Source organism: Nuphar pumila, chromosome 12, assembly GCF_984573655.1.
Source record: "Nuphar pumila chromosome 12, dmNupPumi1.hap1.1, whole genome shotgun sequence".
In the NCBI taxonomy this organism is placed as follows: domain Eukaryota; kingdom Viridiplantae; phylum Streptophyta; class Magnoliopsida; order Nymphaeales; family Nymphaeaceae; genus Nuphar; species Nuphar pumila.
Genome location: NC_143260.1, coordinates 38,653,358 through 38,677,203, shown reverse-complemented (window position 1 = coordinate 38,677,203; position 23,846 = coordinate 38,653,358). Strand labels below are relative to the sequence as shown.

Below are 23,846 nucleotides of genomic sequence, written 5' to 3'. Positions count from 1 at the left end.
TATCAGGTCTGTCGGTCTCATACGAGTTAATTCCTGTTGAGCCCAGAACTGTAGGCCCTTTTTGAAGCAATACATGCGATCAATTTCTGACATATCTTCTATGTCAAGCATCATTGTGGAGAATGCCGCTACATATTCCGAAATACTTCCTGTATGCCTTAAGGCCATCAGTTTGTCACGAGCAAGCTCCTCAGCGTTATGTGGAAGGAAATACCCCCTGAGTTCCCTTTTAAAGTCATCCCATGATTCAATAGGGACCCTTCCACGTTTCATGCCACGATATTGCGTCCTCCACCATACAGCGGCGTTCTCAATCAAGTACCTGGTTGCCGTGCGTATTCGATCAGCATCGATGTCAATCTCTGCTTGATCGAAGAATTGTTCTACGTCCCATAGCCAGTTCTCCACGATTCTGGCATCCCTTTCACCTTTGAATTTTGCCGGTTCCACCGGTTTCAATTTCGGTCGTTCATGATGAACCACCACTGCATTACCCCCGCGATTCCCGGCATTGGCCACACCACCAATTCCATTTCCCAGTAGTCTTTCTAAGACTCCATATCGTTCCCGAAGTTCCCGCATGTCAGTTTCCTGAGCCACCAACCGATCAGATAGTTCCTGGACTGTGGCCCTCAACTCTTCGGCCTCAGCTCTCACATCCTCATTCAACTTTTCAAAATCTTCATGTGCACCTTCTAGCGCAGCTGAGCAACCACGAACATCACTTGTCAAATCTGTCATCTTTTTCTCCATCTTGGTCACTCTTTTATCTAGAGGACCAACCGTTTCTTCAAGGCGAGACATCTCTGTCGACTCTACAACAGATTTTTCCTTGTCTGCCTTTTTCGCTTTGTGAACTTTTCCGACGAGTTCACCAAACTCAGTATCCATTCTTGAACGTCACGAGGGTTTCAACAAGTACCCCTCCTTTCTACTTCCCAAATTCTCAACTAGGCTCTGGTACCAGTTGTCACGGGCTTATTTTGGAAGCCACGTGCGGCACCTGGCAACCCAACCAGGTCAGCCTTTCTAGTTCAGAAAGCACGCAAACACCCCTCACAAGGGTGTTTAATCACATCCGAGCATACACAATCTCAAAGAGGGCAGCAAAGAGAGAGAGAAAGAGAGAGATAGCAGCATAGGCAACGAAAGCAACTTCCATTCATAAGTTGGCAATTACAAAAGGGGGGAGAGCAAGAGAGAGAGAGAGGGGGGAGGGACCCGTTACTTTTCTTGGTTAACGGGGGATCTTAGGCCAAAGGCCATTTATAGAGCACTCGCAGGGGTCCTAAGAGGTATTTACATCAAGTAAGCAGGAATCAACATGGCAGGGTGGAACATTGTCAATCTCTCACCATGATAATGCAGGCGTAACACAAATAAAACTACATGGTGTCCGGCACACACGCCAACCTGATTCTGAAGAATACCATAATCCAACTGAAATGCCACATTTTGATTCATTGATATGCTTGGATTCAGGCTTCCAACGATGCATACGTGTGCCTGTGTTTCATTTTGACAATGACAATTGTTTTAGGGGGAAATTAGATGTGGAGACAAAAATTAGTGTGGCACATTTGCGAGAACATAACTAGAGGCACTCAGCAGGCATTTCGGTGTACCAACTTGAAGTTTTGTAAAAGTTAAAAATGACATACTAATGAGAATAATGAAAGAACATGACAAAGTTCATGACATAATTTATGCAAGAATATTTTGGAATTTAACTTTTAAAAATAATTGCCAAATTATGAGGTAAACATAAGTGCTTATTTTATTGTAAGCATCTGCACGACCACAGGTTGTTGGTGTGCCTTGTGATTCTTTTGAGCTGACATGCACATCTCTTGCAGATTTGTACTACCAGAAATAGAGAGACTTGTAATTGTTGTAAGAATCACATTAAATCTAGGTGTTCCCAAAATTTTTGGTCAAGTAACGATGTAATAAAGCCTCCAAAACAATGCAATCTTGCTCTGCTTAGTTCGTAATTTTCCAACCAGTCAATAAATTGGAGAGGGTCAGGATTTTAATCTCTAGCCTGGTGTTCAGAATACATAACTATGTAAGTTTTGGTTGAACCTAAATAATCCCTTCCCTTTTAGGAAAAACAAAAAACCAAATTAGGGCATATTGGCAACACCTGTGATTTTGAAACTTTTCACAAGTTTCTTGTGAATGTGATTCACAATCTCAGAACTTTCACAGGGTGTTGCAAACATGCGAAAATGCATCATGTTAAAGTGATTCAATCTGTTCGAAGCCTTAAAACTTGTAAAAGTTTTACACAAGTCTAACCCTGTGAATAACTTGCAATGCTTAGTTGTGAAAGTGATAAAGCAGTGACATGACATGACACATTCTCACATGATAGATTTTCACACAAAGTCAAATTCACAACCTAAAAGCAAACATCAGAAAGTTGTGTATGAAAAAGTGAATCATGTCATAAACATTCACAGAGGCAAAACTTTTACATTTCCTAGCCGTGTTCAAAACAAACAAGCCCTTAACAACACAAGATATCAAAAAGTTCAGGTGTGCTCTTTGAGCTACCTAGCTACCTCATATGGACACTGAGGCGTGCTCTGTACCCATGTCAAATGCTCATGGTGTCAAACAAGGCAAGGGCCTTGAGAAATAAAGTGCTTTCCTGATAACTTCAACTGAACCATATACACATGCATGTATAAGCTTTAAGTTAGATTTATAAATTACAATATGTTAGAATTGTGAATCATGATTCCATGAACTGAGTATGTATACTCATGCTTTGATTTCTGAATTATCAGTGTGTGTGTGTGTGTGCACGTGTGATGCACAAACCCATCTGAATTTACTTTTTTCCCCATCAGCTTATACATTGTGAGGTTGCCATATGACTGCATGTATCTGTAAATGGCATAAATTGTGATAGGGGATCATATGTATAGTTGTATGTTTTGTTTGAATGGGACAGGACACATTTGGAATGAAGCCAGTCAAGCCTTGCTTATGGCATAGCACTGCTTTTTGCATTAATAGATACACTGGTGGCTGTATCTGAAACATACTTCCTTGTTGAGGCATTCACACTTAACCTGAACATCAAAAAACAGGAAAAGAAAAACCAGAAAAAGGGCAAAGCCTTAAGACCAATCATACATAAAAATTAAATAAAAAAGAGCATTATTTTTACTGTAAAAGCAAAACTAGAATAAAATTTGATTTTCAATTCAAAATGATGACAAAACAAATACAACCCTCAACCAGAAAGACCATACTAGGACAGAACCATCCACAAGCTCTTGTATAACCAGAAGGAATGCATAGGTATTGGCTAATGCAAAATATCACTGGAATATCCCTTCCAACCTGCGTGAGCACTAGCGGGTTGCCGATCCTCTTCTGATCCTCTGAGTTGCCCGATGAAGTGCTGCTTGCTTCTGCCGGTGACTATATCTCTTCCTTTTACTGCACGTAATCCAGCAGATGGAATATAATGTCATAAATAGTGAAACTAATCAAGCCAAAACTGTAGCACCATAGCCTACGAAACCTACTAATATCAAATGCATACAACACAGACAGTGGTGAATGCATCAATCTCAAAAGGAAATAAAAATATTAGGGAAAGAGATGAAAGTGAAAACTGATTTGCTATGTACATGGTTAAGGTTTTCCCACTTGCAGCAAGGATAACCAAATTGCAGTTTCAATAGCTCTGTGTGGAATCTCTAGTAGACTAAAAGCAAATGAAAGTTACAAGACCGTGTTTTTTACTAACTCAAAATTTGTGTGGCTCATTGATAGACCTACAAGCAACTTCCAGCTATGCATGTTGAAGCATGATGAAGGTTACACTTATAGTAGAACCAACCCGAAGAGCAGAAGCCCAGCAGTAAGGACCAATCCTCCAACCGCCCATGAAACTTTCTCACTGAAGGTCATTTGGCCAGTCCATTGAAGGAAATCATTCAACAGCCCAAGCTCTTGAGCATCTTCTGATGATTCAGACTGTGAGCGCCTCCATGAATCTGAGATCGAGTCAAAAGTGGTTTTCCCACCATAGCAGAAGGAATCTTCAGTGATATGGTAACCGTTGCTAGATTGTTCTATAGAGAAACCTGCAAAGCGGCAAAGCTCTGAACCATTTGAAATTATTTCAGATGCTTTACTGCAAAGAATGTCCCTTGATCCACAAGGTGATAGGACCTGTCACAGCCACAGCAATATGAAATCAAGCAGTGATGAACTTTACCAAATTATCCAAAACCTCTAAGCATACCCACCTGGGTCTTTCCATCAACAGCAAAATAGGCATTTGAGCAAGACTGGAAAATTGCATCACAAAGAGAGGCACATATGACTGGCAGTCCTCGTCGAACACCAACATGTGGATCACATATTGAGCATTCCAACAGTTCCCATAAGTGCAAGCATTCTTCATTGGCTTCCCCAAAAGAAGCAAGTCTTCTGATGGATAGTAATGCAGGATATGTCTGAGCTACATCACAGCATGTGCTTTTCCGAAATACACGGCAAAGGGTCAAATCCTTAGGACCCTTTTTGGCTTTCCTGGGAGGATGTCCATCAAGTGAGAATGGAGGGAAGCGTCCACCAGGAGAAATACACACTCCACTTGATTGTTCTACAGTGCAGAAAAGCAAAAAATGCTCATTTTCTTAGGAAATCCTTCACAATATCAGCTCAGTGAGAATTTCTCAATTTCATTCCAGGAGAACAAGATAGATTTCCAATAGGACCCTTTTTTCGAAAATTGAGCTGAAAATACTTGTTAAAAGAATAAGCAAATACAAGAAAGTGACAAGCACCCCAACACAAACGAAAAAGGATCAAATTCCAAAATAAACAAGAGCCTACTTGAACTAATAAACCATAAATCGTCTACTTAACAAAATATACAAGTCCTCCGGTAGTTCTAGGTATGCTAAGGGGTGGGACATTGGCCCAGGTACCTGATGGGCTTCAGGTACCCAGCCCGGGAAGAGCCACATTTGGGTTGCATATGCTGCTCGAAGTCCAACTAGGCCCAAGTCAGGCTTAGATCATGGTAATATATTTTTCATGCAGCCTCGCCCATCTCAACCCAAGTCCGACCCCGTTAACAATATGCATGGGTCCAAGTTCCCTCAGACACTCATAAAACCTGACCATCAATGGATCAGTCATAATCCCTGACTGCCAGGCTTCAAGGGTCTGACCCATTTTCCAACTCTAACTATGCCAGTATTCAAAAATACCGAATGTAGGAGAGCACACAAGAACTGGTCCGAAATGGAGTGACTTTTTTTGTATGGCATGAAAATGAAGAAGATAACCCTCTTCCAGCAGTAACTAACTCGTTGCCCATATGATACTTGGCTGGAAGTAAGAAAAAAAGGAACCACATATTTAAATTATGGTCACAATAATGCAGTTCAGTTCAAGTTAGAGGCTTCTTGCATTTGCATGACATTTCAAGTTATATAGCCATTTCCTTGCAGAAGATGAAATTTTCACCATAATAAAACATCAAGTGGAGATATTTTACACAGTATAACATGACAGATTCTACAGAATTCATCCCTGTTACCAGGCAATAGAGCTTCATAATAACCACTAATGTCCTTGGTCAATGTTTGTTGTGATTGTGAAACATTTTTAAATGCAGCATAATTACACGACAACAGAAAACCTTGTTACTCATGAGTTTGAAAAGCAGTTGCAATTTTCATAAGCATAAAACAAATTAACTTATTTACATGTGTTGAATTTTGAATCAGATAAGGGAATTGAGTCACATGAATGTGATCACTTTTGCCTACAATCTTGTATTCATCATCCTGCTTTAGCACAGTTCACTAAGTTGCAAAGCGCCTAAAGTCTACAGTTTACTAAGTTGCAAAGCCTGAGATGGTGTGCAGATTATAACTTATTCCCAAATAACTCCAATATTTCAAAGTATCATGATGATAGGAGCTGTAAACTAGAACCCATGTAGCCGTGATATGGGTTGAGCAATGACTAGAGAATATCATGATATTATCATATGGTTTCTCAAAATTATGTTAAAAGCACTCTGTTGTGTTTTTTTGAATGATACCAGAAGGCTTAGGTGAAGGGTTTGAAAGGGAATGAAGGGAAAATGGGAAGGAGGTAGAGAAAATGGGAGAAATGAGAGGGGGTCTAGGGGATCGGATAAGTGAGAATGACAAATATGAAGGGTTCTATCTAGCTCTTAGTGGATCCTAAGATCTAGAGCTTCTCTAACACAAGGTTAAAGTTAATCCTACTCTACGGAGATTACAGTAGGATATCAAATCTCCAAATAGAGCTCTCAAAGCAGTTCATTAGCCAAAAGATGTTAATTTATTACAAGACTCCTTACTTATAGACCTATCATGGGTCCAACTTCCTCTAGAAGCCTATCTACCCACACAATTGTAATGAAATGTGATCAACACAAACAAATGCCTCTTATGGGAAAGAACAACATACACAAATGGAGACCACTTATGGGTCAAGATCAAGGTTGCCAGACTAGGAAGCGGAAGCGGGAAATGATCAGAAAGCAGAAATGAGAATCGATGCATTTTAAAATGTATATGAAGCGGGAAGCGAGTAATAAAAAACAATATAAAAATTAAATGAGAATTAAAATGGAACACAAATAAAAACTAAAATAAAAGTGACTTCTTAAATTTAATGATTTTTTAGTGTAAATTAAACTTTTAACAAAATCTAAAAATGATAACTGTCAATTTCCAGAAAGCACATGGAAGTGAGTGAGAAGCATGAAAGGAAACACATAAAAAACATGAAAAGTAGAGTGAGAGAACATATAATAGAATAGATGAAGCATGTGGAAAGCAAAGGAGAAGTGTGGGGGAATAGAGATTCTTATCAAGTTTCGGAAGCGAGGAGTATCAGGCTTTGGAAGCGAGCTTCCCACCTATCTAAGAAGCTTCTCGTAACTCTGGTCAAGATACAATCACAAACACAATGCCACTTATAGTTGTTGGGAGCACTCTCAACAACTCTATTTCAAGAGCATTATAAGGACTATAATGCCCTTGATAAAAAAACTAAATTACAAAAATAATAAACACCTAAAGTGCCCCTAATGAACACAACTAATTACGTAAAGAGAAATGACAAAAATACTCCTAATGGGTTTATTAAGAAGTCGATCAACTAAAATTCTGATGTTACATAAGGCAGAATGATGGTATTTTTCGAGTACTCTTCGCGAACATAGTGGCAATCCATTTCAATATGTTTGGTGCACTCATGAAATGTGTGATTGTCGTATATGTAGATAACGCTTTTATTGTCAAAGCATAACTATAAGGGTGATTGCATATGCACCACGTCTTCCAATAATCTTTTCGACCACACAATTTCAAATGTTGTGGTGGCCATGGCACGATACTCAGCTTCGGTTGATAACAACGACACCTTCTAATGCTTCTTGCATTTTCAAGACACCAATGAGTTACCTACAAGCACACAGAGACCGGTAGTTGAGCGTCTATCATTAGGATCTCCTCCCCAATCGAAGTCAGTATAAGCAATTAATTCAAGTGAGGAGAGGGAAAACAAAGCAACCTCCTTAGAAACAAAATTTTATACATATCTAATGATATACATAACGGCACTCATGTGCACAGTGGTAGTAGAGTGATAGAATTGATTGGCAGTATGGATTGCATGTAAGATATCATGTCTACTAATGGTCAAGTATGTAAGGGCTCAAATCATTTGACATTAAGGAGTAGGATCATCCAGAGGTGTGCCATCATGTATCTTCATTTTTTCATTTATCACTTCAAAAGTGTCCATTCTTTTTTCATTTGTAATTTTAGACATGTCTATGATGTCAAAAGCAAACTTGGATTAAGTTAGAAAATAACCACGAGTGGAATGTGTAACCTCAATCCCTAAAAAATATCTAAGAAAGCCTAAATCAATCATTTCAAAACTTTGTTTTAAAACATTCTTAATAAAACTAACTCCTTGTTTGTCTCCTATAGTGATGATCATGTTGTCAACATAGAAAAGGAAGAGAATAATACCTCCATCAGAATTCTTAATAAACATAGCAGGGTCAGTATAGCACGAGGTAAAACTCAATTTTACCATAACAGAACTAAAACGATCATATCAAGCTTTAAGTGAATGTTTCAAACAATGAAGGGTTGTCTTCAAGTAAAGCACATTTCCAAGAGGAACCTCGTATCTAGGTGGTGGGTTCATATAAACTTCTTTCACCATTGAGGAAGGCATTCTTGACATCCATTTGATAAATAAGCCAACATGGCATCTACAATCATAAGAATTTAAATGGAAGTCATCATAGCAAATGGGGCAAAAGTTTCATCATAATTTATATCATACTCCTAAGAGTAACCCTTGGCCACTAATCTAGTAATATACATTGTAAGAAGATGAAGCCCACAAACGAAGCTTCAAATGAGGCTCACAAAAGATCTCTCTCAATGAACACAATGGTTCATTCAACACACTCACAATAACCGAAATACTCAGAAGAGTATACACAACAAGAGAGGGAAAAATTATATAGCATTTAAGTGGGAAAACCCACACTCAAGAGAGTTAATATTACAAGGGTGAATAACTCCATATTTATAGAGCATAAAGGAAAGAGCTGGAGGGAGTTGTTGGGAGCCCAACGACTCCAATAGTACATGTTGCTTTTTTACTATGGTCAAAAAGTAACATGTCCTAAATTGTCCAAATTAAAAACCTAGCCTAATTCTAACTAGTTCCTAACTAAACTAAAAAAGATAACTAAACTACAAATACATTATATATGAATATTACATTTTTTAACATATATATATATATACACTTTTTAACACTCTTATGAGCAAAAACAACATACACAAATGAAGACCACTTATGAGTCAAGATACAATCACAAACACAATGCCATTTATGGATATGAAAAACAACATAAAAAGTATAAGGATTTTATTGAGAAAATGCTTGAAAACAAGCTTGACATACAAGAGAGGTTACACCCCCTATTTATACACAAAAGAAAGCAAAGAAGAGTCATTGGGATGTTGGGAGCACTTCCACCAACTCTATTTCAAGAGTATTATAAGGACTATAATGCCCTTGATAAAAAGAATAAATTATAAAAATAATAAAAACCTAAAGTGCCCCTAATGAATGCAACTAATTACATAAGGAGAAATGACTAAAATACCCATAATGGGTTTTACTTATTACATCAAGAAATATATATATATATATATATATATATATATATATATATATATATATATATATATATATATACTTTAACAACAATGACTAAAATGCCAATGATATAACACTGCAATACTTCTAGCGACCCTTTAGAGGGCATGGAACCCCCTTTTACATGAATATCCAACCCAAACAAGGGACCAAACCAGTTACAAGAAAATCCACCCAACATGAAAGATCTAAACCGAATAGACAAGGGAGATCCAAAGCAACTCATAAAAGTAAATAGTAACTACACATAGCCTATAATCTTCCTTCAAACGGGCATGGATCTGTTAAAATGTATCTCTCTTTATGTAAATATTTACATATATATATAAAGAGAAATACATATACATATATATATCATGTATATATGTATATGTATCTATCTTTATATATATGTAAATATGTATGTTTCTTTTTGTTTCTTTCTTTTCTTGTAAAACCCGCAAGGGTATTTTAGCCATTCCTCTTTTGCGCATATTCATAATTATGAATATGCTGTAATTCTTTTTACTTTTTCACTTTTCTTCTTTGTCTTTTTTCTTTTTCGTTTTTTTGTCCTTATTTTTCGTTGACTCAAAGTCAACTTGGAGGGCTCAACACTAGCTGTTGAGCCTCTCCAACGGTTAGAATTCTAACCGTTGGAGGGGCTCCAACAGCTAGTGGAGCCCCTCCAAGGCTCCTTCTCTTATTATAAATAGGGGAGTTCCCCCTTTGTATTCTTCACTTCTTGGAGCTTTTGTTCTCCAATCTTCTCAATAAAATTCTTTATATTTTGTATGCCTTTGTGCATTTGAGTTTCTTTATTGTACCTTTGTGTACATTTGTTCTAAGTGTTCTTGTGCATTTGTGCACATTGGTGGTGTTGTGCTCATCGCACACTTTATCTCATTTTTGAGATATTTTCACATGGTATCAGAGCTAGGCTTAAAGGAAAAGAAGATCGTGCTCTTTTTCTCTTCGTTGGAATACCTCGTAAAGCGTGCCATTAAGTTGTGGTGGTTGAAGTGAAGACTCGGCTCTTCATTCTATATTTTGGAAGCTTCCTACATCAAGAAGGGACTCATTTCGCATTGTGGTACGCATTTATTTCTCTTTGTATCCTCTCTAATGGGCGAAAAGGATTCTCACTTCTCTCTTGGCTTCAAATTGAATGGAACGAATTATCATGTATGGGCCGGGAATATGGAGGCCCATATAAAAGGAAAGGGGCTTTGGAGATATGTTCAAGGAACTATTCCCGAACCCGTACCAAAAATTACTACCCTTGACAAAGGGGAGATCAAGGTTCTTGAGGGAGAAGAAAGAGAAAAGGCCTTTGAAGATTACAATAAGAAGCATGAAGAATGGGAAATGAAAAACTACAAAATACTCTCATGGTTCTTCTCTTCGGTTGAGACCAAAATTAATGTCAATATTCTTAAGTTCAAAAAGGCATGTCAAGTATGGGAATATCTTAAAAGAATGTATACTTCAAGAGATTTGTCCCATAAATACTATCTCCAAAAGAAGGCCTTAACCCTTCAACAAGGAGAAATGTCCGTTAGAGAGTATTTCGCCGAGTTATCCACTATTTGGGATGAGCTTGCTCTCCAAGAACCTAAATGGAGCGGTGAGGCTATTGAATTGAGAGCCAAACAATTAAAAGAAGATCATTTCTTTAATTTTTTAAATGGGCTTAGACCCGAGTTTGAACAAACTAGATCCTCTCTCTTATCTTCTTTCTCTTCCCCTCCATTGGAAGATGTGCTTACCAAATTAAGTGGAGAAGAAACTAGATTGGGAATGAATAAAACCAATCTAAGTGTGTTGGCCGTTCCCTCTAAAGATGAGGATGAGGGTGCTTATGCCGTCTCAAGACCGGGGAATAATGTTAAAACCTATAACCCCCCTCATTTTAACAAAAATCAAGGAGGAAGAGAAAATGGTGGGCATTATGGAAGGAGAGATTATAGTAAGATCATATGCCATTTTTGCAAAGAACCAGGTCACATTAAACCGGTATGCCCTAAATGGAAGAAGATGGTGGCTATGCCTACTACTTTCCAATCAACCAAGGAAGAAGGTCATTCTACTTCCAATCATGCTACTTTGGCTCTCAATCAAATCATGGAAGCTCTTCAACCACTCCTCAAGGGATCCGTTTCCGGAGCCGCCATGACCACCTTCTCTCCTCCCGGTAAGACTCTTTGGCTCTTAGACTCGGGTGCATCCTTTCATATGACTCCAAATGTTTTTTCACTTTCTAAATACTCAAAAAATTTGTCACCCTCTTTTGTCTCCACTGCGGATGGGGCTTCTCTTGAAATAAAAGGAATTGGTGATTTTGAAAGACAAGGTTTTTTTATTCCAAAAGTTAGATTTATAGCAAAACTAAATTTAAACTTGCTTTCCGTCTCTCAACTATCGGATCATGGGTGTGATGTCAAATTCTCATCAAATAAATGTTGGATACAGGATCGCCGGTCCGGGAAGTTGATTGGGGAAGGCTCTAGGAAGGGAGATCTTTATCTCATGGAATTTCTTCAAATTCCAAAAACCTCTTTTTGTAATGTTGCCCAACATAAGGATATAAATGTTTGGCATAAACGCCTTGGGCATCCAAATATTGTCAAGCTTTCGTATTTACATTTTGCTAAAACCTTATGTAAAGACAATTTCAATTGTAATGATTGCATTCTTGGTAAAATGAGAAGCTTACCTTTTGGACAAAGAACTATGTTTTCAACCAAACCTTTCGAAATTGTGCATTCGGATGTATGGGGACCGGCACCCGTTGTGTCTAAGGGAGGTTTTTCATATTATGTTATTTATGTGGATGATTTTTCGAGGTATAGTTGGATATACTTCCTCAAACATAAACATGAGGTTTTCTCTACTTTCAAGATCTTTCACATGTTAATACAAAATCAATTCAATAGTAAATTACAAATTTTTAGAACCGACTCCGGGGGAGAATATCTCTCAAATGATTTCAAAAGTTATATTGAAAATAATGGGATTGTTCATCAAAGGTCTTGTCTCAAAACTCCCCAACAAAATGGGTTGGCCGAACGAAAACATAGACACATAATTGAAACTACAAGAACTTTGCTAATTTCTCAAAAAATTCCAAAAAGATTTTGGGCCGAAGCGGCTCTTGCATCGGTTTATCTCATCAACCGACTTCCATCTAAAAACTTGAATCAAATATCTCCATATGAAATCTTGTATAAAAAAGAACCCGACTACAATAGGTTAAGAATTTTTTGTTGTAAATGTTTTGTTCTCACCGATAAGAATGATAAATTATCCCCCAAAGTTATTCCTTGTGCGTTTTTAGGATATTCGGAAACCCAAAAAGGTTTTAGGTGTTATGATATTAAAAATGATAAACTATATGTTTCAAGAAATGTAACCTTTTTAGAAAACATAAGTGGTTTTGAAGAACACAAAACTCATGAAGATAATGTCGATTATTCTTTTTTGTTTGAACTATTATCTAGAAATGAAGATTTTTTTAGCGATGATGAATTAAAAGAGAATGAGGATATAAGTGAAAGTATTCCTCAAACCATTCATGATGAAGAAGAAATGATAAATGAACCAATTACCTATACTCATAGAGATAAAAGCACTTTTAGAAGTGCAATAGATAAATATTGTGATCTTAGTGAATCTTCCAACAACTCTCGAAGAACTGAAAGATCTAGGAAAAATCCTTCTAGATTTATATCCTATGAGTCTTTTTCTCCAAAACATAGGGCATGTCTTAGTGCCATTCACTCATATCAAGAACCTAGAAATTTTAAAGAAGCTAAGGAAATGATTGAATGGAGGGATTGTTAAATTATGTACATTAATCATATAATGTAATATATATATTTTATATATATATGGTAATACATATACATATATTAATATATATGTATATGTATCTACTCAAATATATATATATATAAAATATATATTTCTATTTATTTTGTCATAAGGGTAGTTTAGTCTTTTCCCTATTTTTGCGCACATTCACTTTTCGGATGTGACTGTAATTATTTTTCTTTTATTTTTATTTTTCTTTTTGTTCTTTTTATTTCTTTTTGGATGTGTACCTAAAAGGTACCTTGGGGGGCCCACCAACATAGTCGTTGGGCCCTCTCCAACGGTCACATTTGTGACCGTTGGAGGGGCTCCAACGACTATGGGTGGAGCCCCTCCAAGGCCCCCTTTAGTGATGTTATAAATAGGGGTTCTCCCCTTTGTATTTCTCCATGGCTTTGAGTCAAAGCCCAAGTTCTCAATAAATTGATTCCATTATTTTATGCATTTGTGAGTTATTTGTGGGTTGTGCTTTTTGTGCACAAGTGTTCTAAAGTGTTCTTATTGTGCTTTCGTGGTGGGTTCAATATCAAGAATATTAAGGTCTTGATATTAGTATCTTGTTGGAGATACTTTCACATGGTATCAGAGCCTCGTTGGAAGAAAGAAGATCGTGTATCTCGCCTCTTGTGAAGCACCTCGAAAATCGTGCCCTCGAGCTAGTGAAGTTTTTGAGTAAAGCATTTGCTCCGGGCAATATTTTAGAAGCAACTTTTGTCAAGAAAAGGTTGAAAATCCGTTAAGGTACGCTTTATTTTTCATCTTCTCTTCTCCATAATGGGTGAAAAAGACTCCCACTTCTCCCTTGGTTTTAAACTTAGTGGTTCAAACTACCATGTTTGGGCCGGCAACATGGAAGCCCACATCAAGGGAAAAGGTCTTTGGGGTTATGTTCAAGGATCCATATCGGAACCCGAACCCAAGCTTTCTATTATAGAGAAAGGGGAAATCAAAATTCTTGAAGGAGAAGATAGACAAAAGGCCTTAGAAGAATATTCCAAAAGGCATGATGAGTGGGAAATGAAGAACTTCAAAATATTGTCTTGGATTTTTTCGTCCGTTGAAACCAAGATCAATGCCAACATCATCAAATTTAAAAGGGCCTCCGAAGCTTGGTTATACCTTGAAAAAATGTATACGTCAAGAGACTTGTCTCACAAATACTACCTCCAAAAGAAAGCCTTGACTCTTCAACAAAATGATTTATCTATTCGGGAATATTTTGCCGAATTATCATCTATTTGGGACGAGCTTGCCATGCTCGAACCAAAATGGAGTGGAGAAGCTATTGAGTTAAGGCACAAACAACTTGAGGAAGATCGTTTCTTCAACTTCTTAAATGGTCTTAGACCCGAATTTGAGCAAATTCGGTCCTCCCTTCTATCGGCTTTTACCTCCCCATCTATTGAAGATGTCATCACCAAGCTAAGTGGTGAGGAAACACGTATGGGGATTTGTAAAAATAACCCAAGCATTCTTGCTACACCTTCTCAAAATGACTATGAAGTGGTCAATGCCGTGTCAAGACCCGGTAATAATTTGAAGACCTACAAACCGCCCCATTTCAAAAATCAAGGGCAAAATGATCGATATGGCAAGAGAGATTATAGCAAATTAACTTGTCATTTTTGTAAAGAACCGGGACATATCAAACCCAATTGTCCTAAATGGAAGAAATTCCTCGCCGCGGCTTTAGCATCCCAATCGGAGGAACGGCCTTCAACATCGAATGAACCTCTTTCGCTTCATCAAATTATGGATGCTCTTCAACCTCTTCTCAAAGGAGGCACTTCTGGAGCCGCCATGTCATCTTCTTCCTCTCTTGGTAAGACATTTTGGCTACTTGATTCTGGTGCTTTGTTTCATATGACTCCAAGTCATTGTTTTCTCTCTAATTATTCTGAAAATCGCCTTCCATCTTTTGTCTCAACCGCGGATGGAACCCCTCTTGAAATTAAAGGAATGGGTAATTTTGAAAAACAAGATTTTTTTATCCCAAAAATTCGTTTTATTCCAAAACTAAACTTAAATTTACTTTCCGTTTCTCAACTCTCGGACTATGGTTGCGATATAAAGTTCTCTTCTAATAAATGTTGGATACAGGATCGCCAGTCCGGGAAATTGATTGGGGAAGGCTCTAGGAGAGAGACCTCTACTATGTTGATTTTCTTAAAATTCCCAAGAATCAATTTTGTAATGTTGCTCAAAACAAAGATATTCATGTATGGCATAAGAGATTGGGTCATCCCAACATTGTTAAAATCTCTTATTTGCCTTTTGTTAAGCATCTTTGTAATGAAAATTTTGTTTGTAATGAATGTATTCTTGGAAAAATGAGAAGTCTTCCTTTTCCTCAAAGATCCATGTTTACAACAAAACCTTTTGAAATCGTTCACTCCGATGTATGGGGTCCAGCTTCGGTGATATCCAAGGGAGGTTTTTCGTACTATGTTATCTTTGTGGATGATTTCACTAGGTTTAGTTGGATATATTTTCTTAAACATAAATATGAAGTTGGTGGAAAAATTTCATATGATGGTTTTAAATCAATTCAATGGAAAGTTATCTTGAAAAATATATTTCCAATGAATTTAAAAGCTATCTTGAAAACTATGGAATTCTTCATCAAAAATCTTGTCCCAAAACCCCCCAACAAAATGGGTTGGCTGAACGGAAACATAGGCATATTATTGAAACCACACGAACTTTGCTCATTTCTCAAAATATACCGAAAAAACTCTGGGCGGAGGCCGCTCTTACCTCTGTCTATCTCATAAATAGACTTCCATCTAAAAACTTGAACAAGATTTCCCCGTTTGAAAAATTATACGAAAAAAAACCTGATTATAGCAGGTTAAGGGTTTTTGGATGTAAATGTTTTGTCCTTACTGATAAAAATGACAAACTCTCCCCTAAGGCCATTCCTTGTGCCTTTCTTGGTTACTCTGAAACTCATAAAGGTTTTCGCTGTTATGATGTTAAGAGTGATAAACTTTATGTTTCCAGAAATGTAAGCTTCTTGGAAAATGTTAGTGGTTTCGAAAAACTTGAAACTAATGATGAGAATATAGATTATTCTTTTCTGTTTGATTTATTAACTGAAGATGATGATACTAGCGATGATGAAACAAATCTAAATGTTGAAACTCATACTGATCAACCCATTAATGAAGAACCACATAGAGATCCTATAACCTACTCTCATAGAGATAGGAGTACTTTTAGAAGTGCCCTCGAAAGATATGATAGTGAGTCTACCCCTTCAAGTGAAGGAAATCTTCGTAGGACCGAAAGATCAAGAAAACCCCTTTCTAGGTTCATCTCATATGAGTCTTTTTCACCAAAATATAGAGCCTGTCTAAGCGCCATTCACTCGTACATAGAACCTAAGGATTTTGAGGAAGCACGTAAATACCCAGAATGGATAGTTGCTATGAACAATGAACTTGAAGCCCTAAAGAAAACAAAAACCTGGGAGTTTCAAGACCTTCCTAAAGATAAGAAAGCAATAGGGTGTAGATGGGTGTTTAAAGTCAAAACTAAGTGTGATGGGTCTCTTGAGAGATATAAGGCCCGCTTAGTTGCAAAAGGGTATGGTCAAAAATATGGGATTGATTATGAGGAGACTTTTGCCCCCGTTGCTCGGATGGTCACCGTCCGATGTCTTATAACTGTTGCTTCAATAAACAAATGGAACATCTATCAGATGGATGTTAAGAATGCGTTTTTAAACGGAGATCTAAACGAAGAAGTATATATGGATGTTCCTCCTGGAATGGAGTATCCTAAAGGGAAAGTGCTTCGTCTTCGGAAAGCACTGTATGGTTTAAAACAAGCTCCCAAAGCTTGGTATGATAGGTTTAACTCTGTGATGTTAGATAATGGTTTTTCATCATGCTTTACTGATACTGCTTTGTTTGTTAGAAAGTCTAATGCAGAGATTGTTATTCTGTTGCTATATGTGGATGACATGCTTATTACTGGGAGTGATTCTAAAGGGATTAAAAGCATAAAGTCCATATTAAAGGATAAGTTTGAAATGTCTGATTTGGGTTTCTTAACTTATTTTCTGGGTATTGAGGTTGCATACTCTCATAGAGGGTACTTTTTGTCTCAAACTAAGCTTGCATCTGAGATTATTGACAGGTCAGGTATTACAGATGATAAAGTTTGTGAAACTCCTACTATAGTAGGAGCAAAAATGAAGATTGATGATGGTGTTCCTCTCTCCGATCCTACTCCCTACAGGCAACTAGTAGGCTCGTTGATGTATCTAAGTATCACCAGACCTGATATCTCACATGCGGTGCATACGGCAAGCCAATTTCAGCATGCACCAACTTCTGTTCACATGGGTGCTATCTTGCGTGTCGTGAGATACCTAAAGCACACTATTAATAAGGGAGTTTTTTTGTCTTCCTGTTCTGAGTTAAAATTAATTGCTTATACTGACTCTGATTGGGGAGGTGACCCAAATAACCGTCACTCCACCACTGGTTTTTGTGTTTTCTTAGGAGACTCATTGATCTCATGGAGATGCAAGAAGCAGCAAAAGGTATCTCTATCATCAACTGAAGCTGAATATTGTGCCATGGCAACTACTACCATGAAAATTGTTTGGATTCATCAGTTGCTGGAAGATATGGGAATCAAAATTGAAGGGCCTACCAAGCTTTGCTGTGACAACAAAAGTGCGATTTATATTGCTAAAAATCACACTTTTCATGAGCGGACTAAACATATCGAGATGGACTGTCACTATGTTCGGGAGGCGTATCTCCAAGGAATCATTGACCTTCCATATGTCACGTCTGAGTATCAGTTGGCAGACTTCTTCACTAAAGCCTTGTGTGCTCCGCGCTTCAACTTCCTTCTTAGCAAACTCTCGGTCATCCTGCCCTAAGTTTGAGGGGGGGTGTTAAATTATGTACATTAATCATATAATGTAATATATATGGTAATACATATACATATATTAATATATATGTATATGTATCTACTCAAATATATATATAAAATATATATTTCTATTTATTTTGTCATAAGGGTAGTTTAGTCTTTTCCCTATTTTTGCGCACATTCACTTTTCGGATGTGACTGTAATTATTTTTCTTTTATTTTTATTTTTCTTTTTGTTCTTTTTATTTCTTTTTGGATGTGTACCTAAAAGGTACCTTGGGGGGCCCACCAACATAGTCGTTGGGCCCTCTCCAACTGTCACATTTGTGACTGTTGGAGGGGCTCCAACGACTATGGGTGGAGCCCCTCCAAGGCCCCCTTTAGTGATGTTATAAATAGGGGTTCTCCCCTTTGTATTTCTCCATGGCTTTGAGTCAAAGCCCAAGTTCTCAATAAATTGATTCCATTATTTTATGCCTTTATGCATTTGTGAGTTATTTGTGGGTTGTGCTTTTTGTGCACAAGTGTTCTTATTGTGCTTTCGTGGTGGGTTCAATATCAAGAATATTAAGGTCTTGATATTAGTATCTTGTTGGAGATACTTTCACAGGGATGCCATGGACAACGAACTTAGAGCCCTCAACAAAGCCAAAACGTGGGTTTTTCAATGTCTTCCAGAAGAAAAGAAAACAATAGGATGTAGATGGGTTTTTAAAGTCAAAACCAAGAGTGATGGCACTCTTGAAAGGTATAAAGCCCGTCTTGTCGCAAAAGGATATAGTCAAGAATACGACATTGATTACGAAGAAACCTTTGCTCCTGTTGCACGAATGGTTAATGTAAGGTGTTTGATCACCATTGCATCTATTAAAAAATGGAATATTTACCAAATGGATGTTAAAAATGAATTTCTAAATAGGGACCTTAATGAAGAAGTCTACATGGATGCTCCTCCTGGTATGAACATACCAAAGGGGAAAGTCCTTCGTTTGCAAAAAGCGCTTTATGGTTTAAAACAAGCTCCTAAGGCTTGGTATGATCGATTTAATGATGTAATGGTTCAAAATGGTTTTTCCTCATGATACACTGACACTGCTCTGTTTGTCAAAAAGTTTGATGCAGGAATTGTGATTTTACTGTTGTATGTTGATGATATGTTGATAACAGGTAGTGACATAAATGGCATTAGAAACATTAAAACCACTTTAAAAGAAAGGTTTGAAATGTCAGACCTGGGGTATCTGACTTACTTTCTTGGTATCGAGGTAGCCTACTCTCATAGAGGTTATTTTTTGTCTCAAACTAAACTTGCCTGTGAGATTCTTGACAGATCAGGTATTACTGATGATAAAATCTGTGAGACCCCTGAAATTGTGGGATCAAAAATGAAGATCGGTGATGGGAAACCTTTGGAGGATCCTACCCCCTACCGGCAACTTGTGGGATCTCTAATGTATCTTAGCATCACAAGGCCGGACATCTCTCATGCCGTGCATACTGCAAGCCAATTTCAGCATGCTCCTACATCCGTTCATATGAGTGTCGTTCTCCGAGTTGTCAGATACTTAAAGGGAACTTTAAACAAGGGAGTTTTTCTTTCCTCTTCTTCTGAGTTGAATTTAATTGCATATACTGACTCTGATTGGGGAGGTGACCCAAATAACCATCACTCCACTACAGGCTTTTGCATTTTTTTAAGTGAATCTCTGATCTCATGGAGATGTAAGAAGCAACAGAAGGTATCTCTATCATCCACCGAAGCAGAATATCGAGCCATGGCGTCTACAACTATGGAGATTGTCTGGATTCATCAGTTGCTGCAAGACATGGGGAATTCAATTAAAGAACCCACAAAGTTGTGTTGTGATAATAAGAGTGCAATCCATATTGCTAAGAATCACACGTTTCATGAGCGGACAAAGCATATTGAGATGGACTGCCATTATGTCCGAGAGGCATATCTACAAAAAATCATCGACCTTCCTTATGTAACGTCAGAATATCAGTTGGCAGATTTCTTCACCAAGGCGCTTTGCTCTCCAAGATTCAACTTTCTCCTTAGCAAACTTTCGGTCATTGTGCCCTAAGTTTGAGGGAGGGTGTTAAAATGTATCTCTCTTTATGTAAATATTTACATATATATATATAAAGAGAAATACATATACATATATATATCATGTATATATGTATATGTATCTATCTTTATATATATATATATATATGTAAATATGTATGTTTCTTTTTGTTTCTTTCTTTTCTTGTAAACCCCGCAAGGGTATTTTAGTCATTCCTCTTTTGCGCATATTCATAATTATGAATATGCTATAATTCTTTTTACTTTTTCACTTTTCTTCTTTGTCTTTTTTCTTTTTCGTTTTTTTGTCCTTATTTTTCGTTGACTCAAAGTCAACTTGGAGGGCTCAACACTAGCTGTTGAGCCTCTCCAACGGTTAGAATTCTAACCGTTGGAGGGGCTCCAACAGCTAGTGGAGCCCCTCCAAGTCTCCTTCTCTTATTATAAATAGGGGAGTTCCCCCTTTGTATTCTTCACTTCTTGGAGCTTTTGTTCTCCAATCTTCTCAATAAAATTCTTTATATTTTGTATGCCTTTGTGCATTTGAGTTTCTTTATTGTACCTTTGTGTACATTTGTTCTAAGTGTTCTTGTGCATTTGTGCACATTGGTGGTGTTGTGCTCATCGCACACTTTATCTCATTTTTGAGATATTTTCACAGGATCCACACAAGATGGTCCACTCCAATAGGCCTGATCTCTGTAACCGGTTGGTATCATTGAAGGCTTGAAGCTATGCAATTTGTAAGATAGGATACCACTAAAAAGTATTGAATCTAAAGAAAAATCTTTTCGTCTATAGATTTTTTTTTATTGTTGTAGGAAAACATCGTTCTTGTTTCTTCTTTTATCCTTTTCTATCTTTCCTTCTTTCAAACTCATTAAAATTTTCCCAATAAAAACAATTACACTTGAATTTTCCAAGGAAGTTGCCTCCAAAAATATGATTAATCATAGCAGGTTCTGAAAATCACAGTGTTAAAGAAGCAAGAGCAAGATCCACAACAATAGAAGGATCATGCTCCTAAGGAACCATCCAAGGGCATCATGGTTTTGTCCATTGGTCTGGTTTGGAAGTTTCAACCACAAAAAGTCAAATATTATATCTTGAAAAGACTGCTCTACATGATAAATGAACTATGACCTATATTATCAGGATATGGATAAGTGAAGGAACATCATGTCTGCATCTACCACACACACACACACACAGTCATTGGTATTGGAGTTGCTAAACTATTATTATTATTATTATAGCAAATCCGAGGAGAATTTAAACTAATAATTTTACTTGGGAAAATCTTGAAAAGATATTGGCAATTAAAAAAAGAGATTTAAAGAAAATAAAGAAAAATGACAGTGTTTTTGTCATGATAGAAAAAGTAGAAAAATAAATATTTCGAAAGAAGAGACAACAAATTTTCTCTTTAAAGAAGAAAATGAGCTTTATATGGAAGTAGTGCAATATATTAGCAAATGCATATGTTTTAGAGATACTGCAATAGATGTTCCATTATAAGCATGAAACAGGATTCACCAATATATGATAAAGAATTTACTGCAAGCAAGTTGATCAACTTCATTTAGTTTTCAAAATGTATAGCATGTTGATCCCACTGTTGTTTGTAAATTTCCCAAGAAGAGTTTGACAAGCACTGCTGAGACCTTTTACATCAAGTAATTAAATGCTCATCTAATCTATGTTTTCCACTAACAAAGACAAAGATAATAAAAGATGATGTCAATGATGCCTAATTCCATACCAGGATGTTTATGAATCAGTTACCCGACGAAAGAGACACTGCCTACTTGACAACCCTCTTAGACCAAATGAAAATGAGCCACATGGGAAAAATTACACTGAAAACATGCACTGCTACAGAATTTGAAAAGCAAGAAAGATGATAAATTTCAAAACCCAGCAACCAATAAATTGGACCCACCTTGGTAAAAACACAATATGAAAATATGAGTAGATGACTAAACATCACTTTCTATAATTCGTCTTATGATTGACGAGTTACAAAAATTCTGGTATGAAATATTAAAATCTCATTATCTATCTCCTTCACATGTTCTAAGACATGTTAGTAGGGCATTTCTTCCATGAGTTCCATCGCTGGCTTCTGAATCTTCAAGTACTCTCCTGGTAATTTTCATGAGTTGCTTTCTCATAATTGAAAATAAAAAATCACCTCATGTACTTGTTTAGGTGGGTGTCGCTGGTATATGCTTAAGAAGGCCATCAAGATGGTGATGCCATGACAGACCAGATACCCAAAGAATTATGTTCTTGATCCATTAGGAATCGTCATTGTTTGTAATGCTCTTCAACAATTCATGCTCTTGGTCGATTCAATCCACAATTGAAATGCCACCTATGAAACTTGCGGTATCTCGTTCGATATTAACCAAAATGCTTCTTCACAAATTACTATTTCAAAAACATGACCAAACCAGCTCATTTACTGACTTTCACTCGAACCAGGTTTGCCCAACAAGACCACATGGTTCGATTGAAGACCAGAGGCATCTAATAACCACCGTGGTACAATAAGAACATAATCACACGTACACCAAGAAACCACTCTATCAAGATAAATTGTAATTGTATAAAGAATTGCCTGGTGGAAATATTGCATCGTTTCCTTTCCCCTCACAATCAATCACTCAGAAACCGATCAGAAATTTATCGGCAGGAAGCTCAAGACATCATCGATGAGCAAAATTTCCAAACATATGGTATGCATCAACTCCGCATAGAATGCACAAACAAAACAACAACCAACAGAATCAAGAGACTCCTGTGCATCAAAATTAGCATAGAAAGCATGAACCCGACCACCGTAAATACAAGATTCGGAGACGAGAACAGCAACCAACTACATAAAATTCGATAAAAGAAAAGAAAGTGAATCATGGTCGCACGCCCAATTCTAAAATAAACAAAAGACGGGTATAACTTAGATCCTATTACCAACTAGAAAATAACCCAAATACCAAAGTGGACCAAAAAGAAAACAACACAAACATAGATAGATAGAGAGAGAGAGAGAGAGAGATTTACCTTTAGAGGAAAGAGTGCTGTACAGTGAGAGGCTGAAGAAGAGAGTGAACGCCGTGGAAGACAATAGCACATAACCCATCTCTCTCTAAGCTCCCTGTTTCTGCATTTTTTACATTGTTGACGCAGCAGCAGAAGAAGAAGAAAGAGAAGGAGAAGGAGACGAAGACGAAGACCAAGCGACCCGACGAACCCAAAAGAGAGCGACCAACGCGGCAAACGGGCCAAGACCGAGCCTAGCACGAGACGGGGCTAGGTACGAGCCAGGTTCGCCCACCCCCGAACCAAAGCCCGGCTTGGTTCGCCAGATCTCGCAAGGCCAACCAACTTCACCTAGGCTTGACGCTGCCAAAAGCTTAGGCCTAATCATAGCAAACGGGTCGGGTTTGGTATCGGAGTACCCAACGTGACTTGGACCTAAGGGGGTCTCTTTCAGTGTTTGCAACCTCAGATGCAGGTCGCTGCGATGCGAAAATCAAATCCCTGGGGTCCGACTCTGGTGTCTCAAAGGAAAAAGAAAGAGACAAAAATACCCCAATGGAGACTGTTTTGTTCCGCCGCACTTGCATACAGGGGTATCAACGGGTCGGGTTTGGTTCAGACCTAGGTGAAACCAGACCCATACCTGACTTAAGATGATGGTATCGTGTCTGGACCCGGGTCTAATTGAAACCATACCCAGATCATA

The 23,846-nt window shown here is 37.5% G+C and overlaps 1 protein-coding gene across 3 annotated transcripts; it reads right to left on the bottom strand.

The window, feature by feature from the left end:
- Positions 1-2,926: 2,926 nt before the first annotated feature.
- On the bottom strand, positions 2,927-23,335 carry LOC149820772 (folate-binding protein 1-like). 3 transcript variants are annotated; one of them, XM_089982928.1, is made up of 5 exons: positions 23,162-23,328; positions 4,275-4,633; positions 3,863-4,197; positions 3,358-3,456; positions 2,927-3,083 (listed from the first exon to the last, which is right to left on the bottom strand). In XM_089982928.1, the coding sequence occupies exons 1-4, from the start codon at positions 23,238-23,240 to the stop codon at positions 3,369-3,371; spliced, it is 861 nt and encodes a 286-aa protein (XP_089839054.1). In that variant the 5' UTR covers positions 23,241-23,328; the 3' UTR covers positions 2,927-3,083; positions 3,358-3,368. The 3 variants fall into 3 exon arrangements, with proteins under 3 accessions (XP_089839054.1, XP_089839053.1, XP_089839055.1); XM_089982927.1 differs by lacking the exon at positions 2,927-3,083 and having other exon boundaries at positions 3,162-3,456; positions 23,162-23,335; XM_089982929.1 differs by lacking the exon at positions 2,927-3,083 and having other exon boundaries at positions 3,162-3,456; positions 3,802-4,197.
- Between the last annotated feature and the right edge of the window lie 511 nt (positions 23,336-23,846).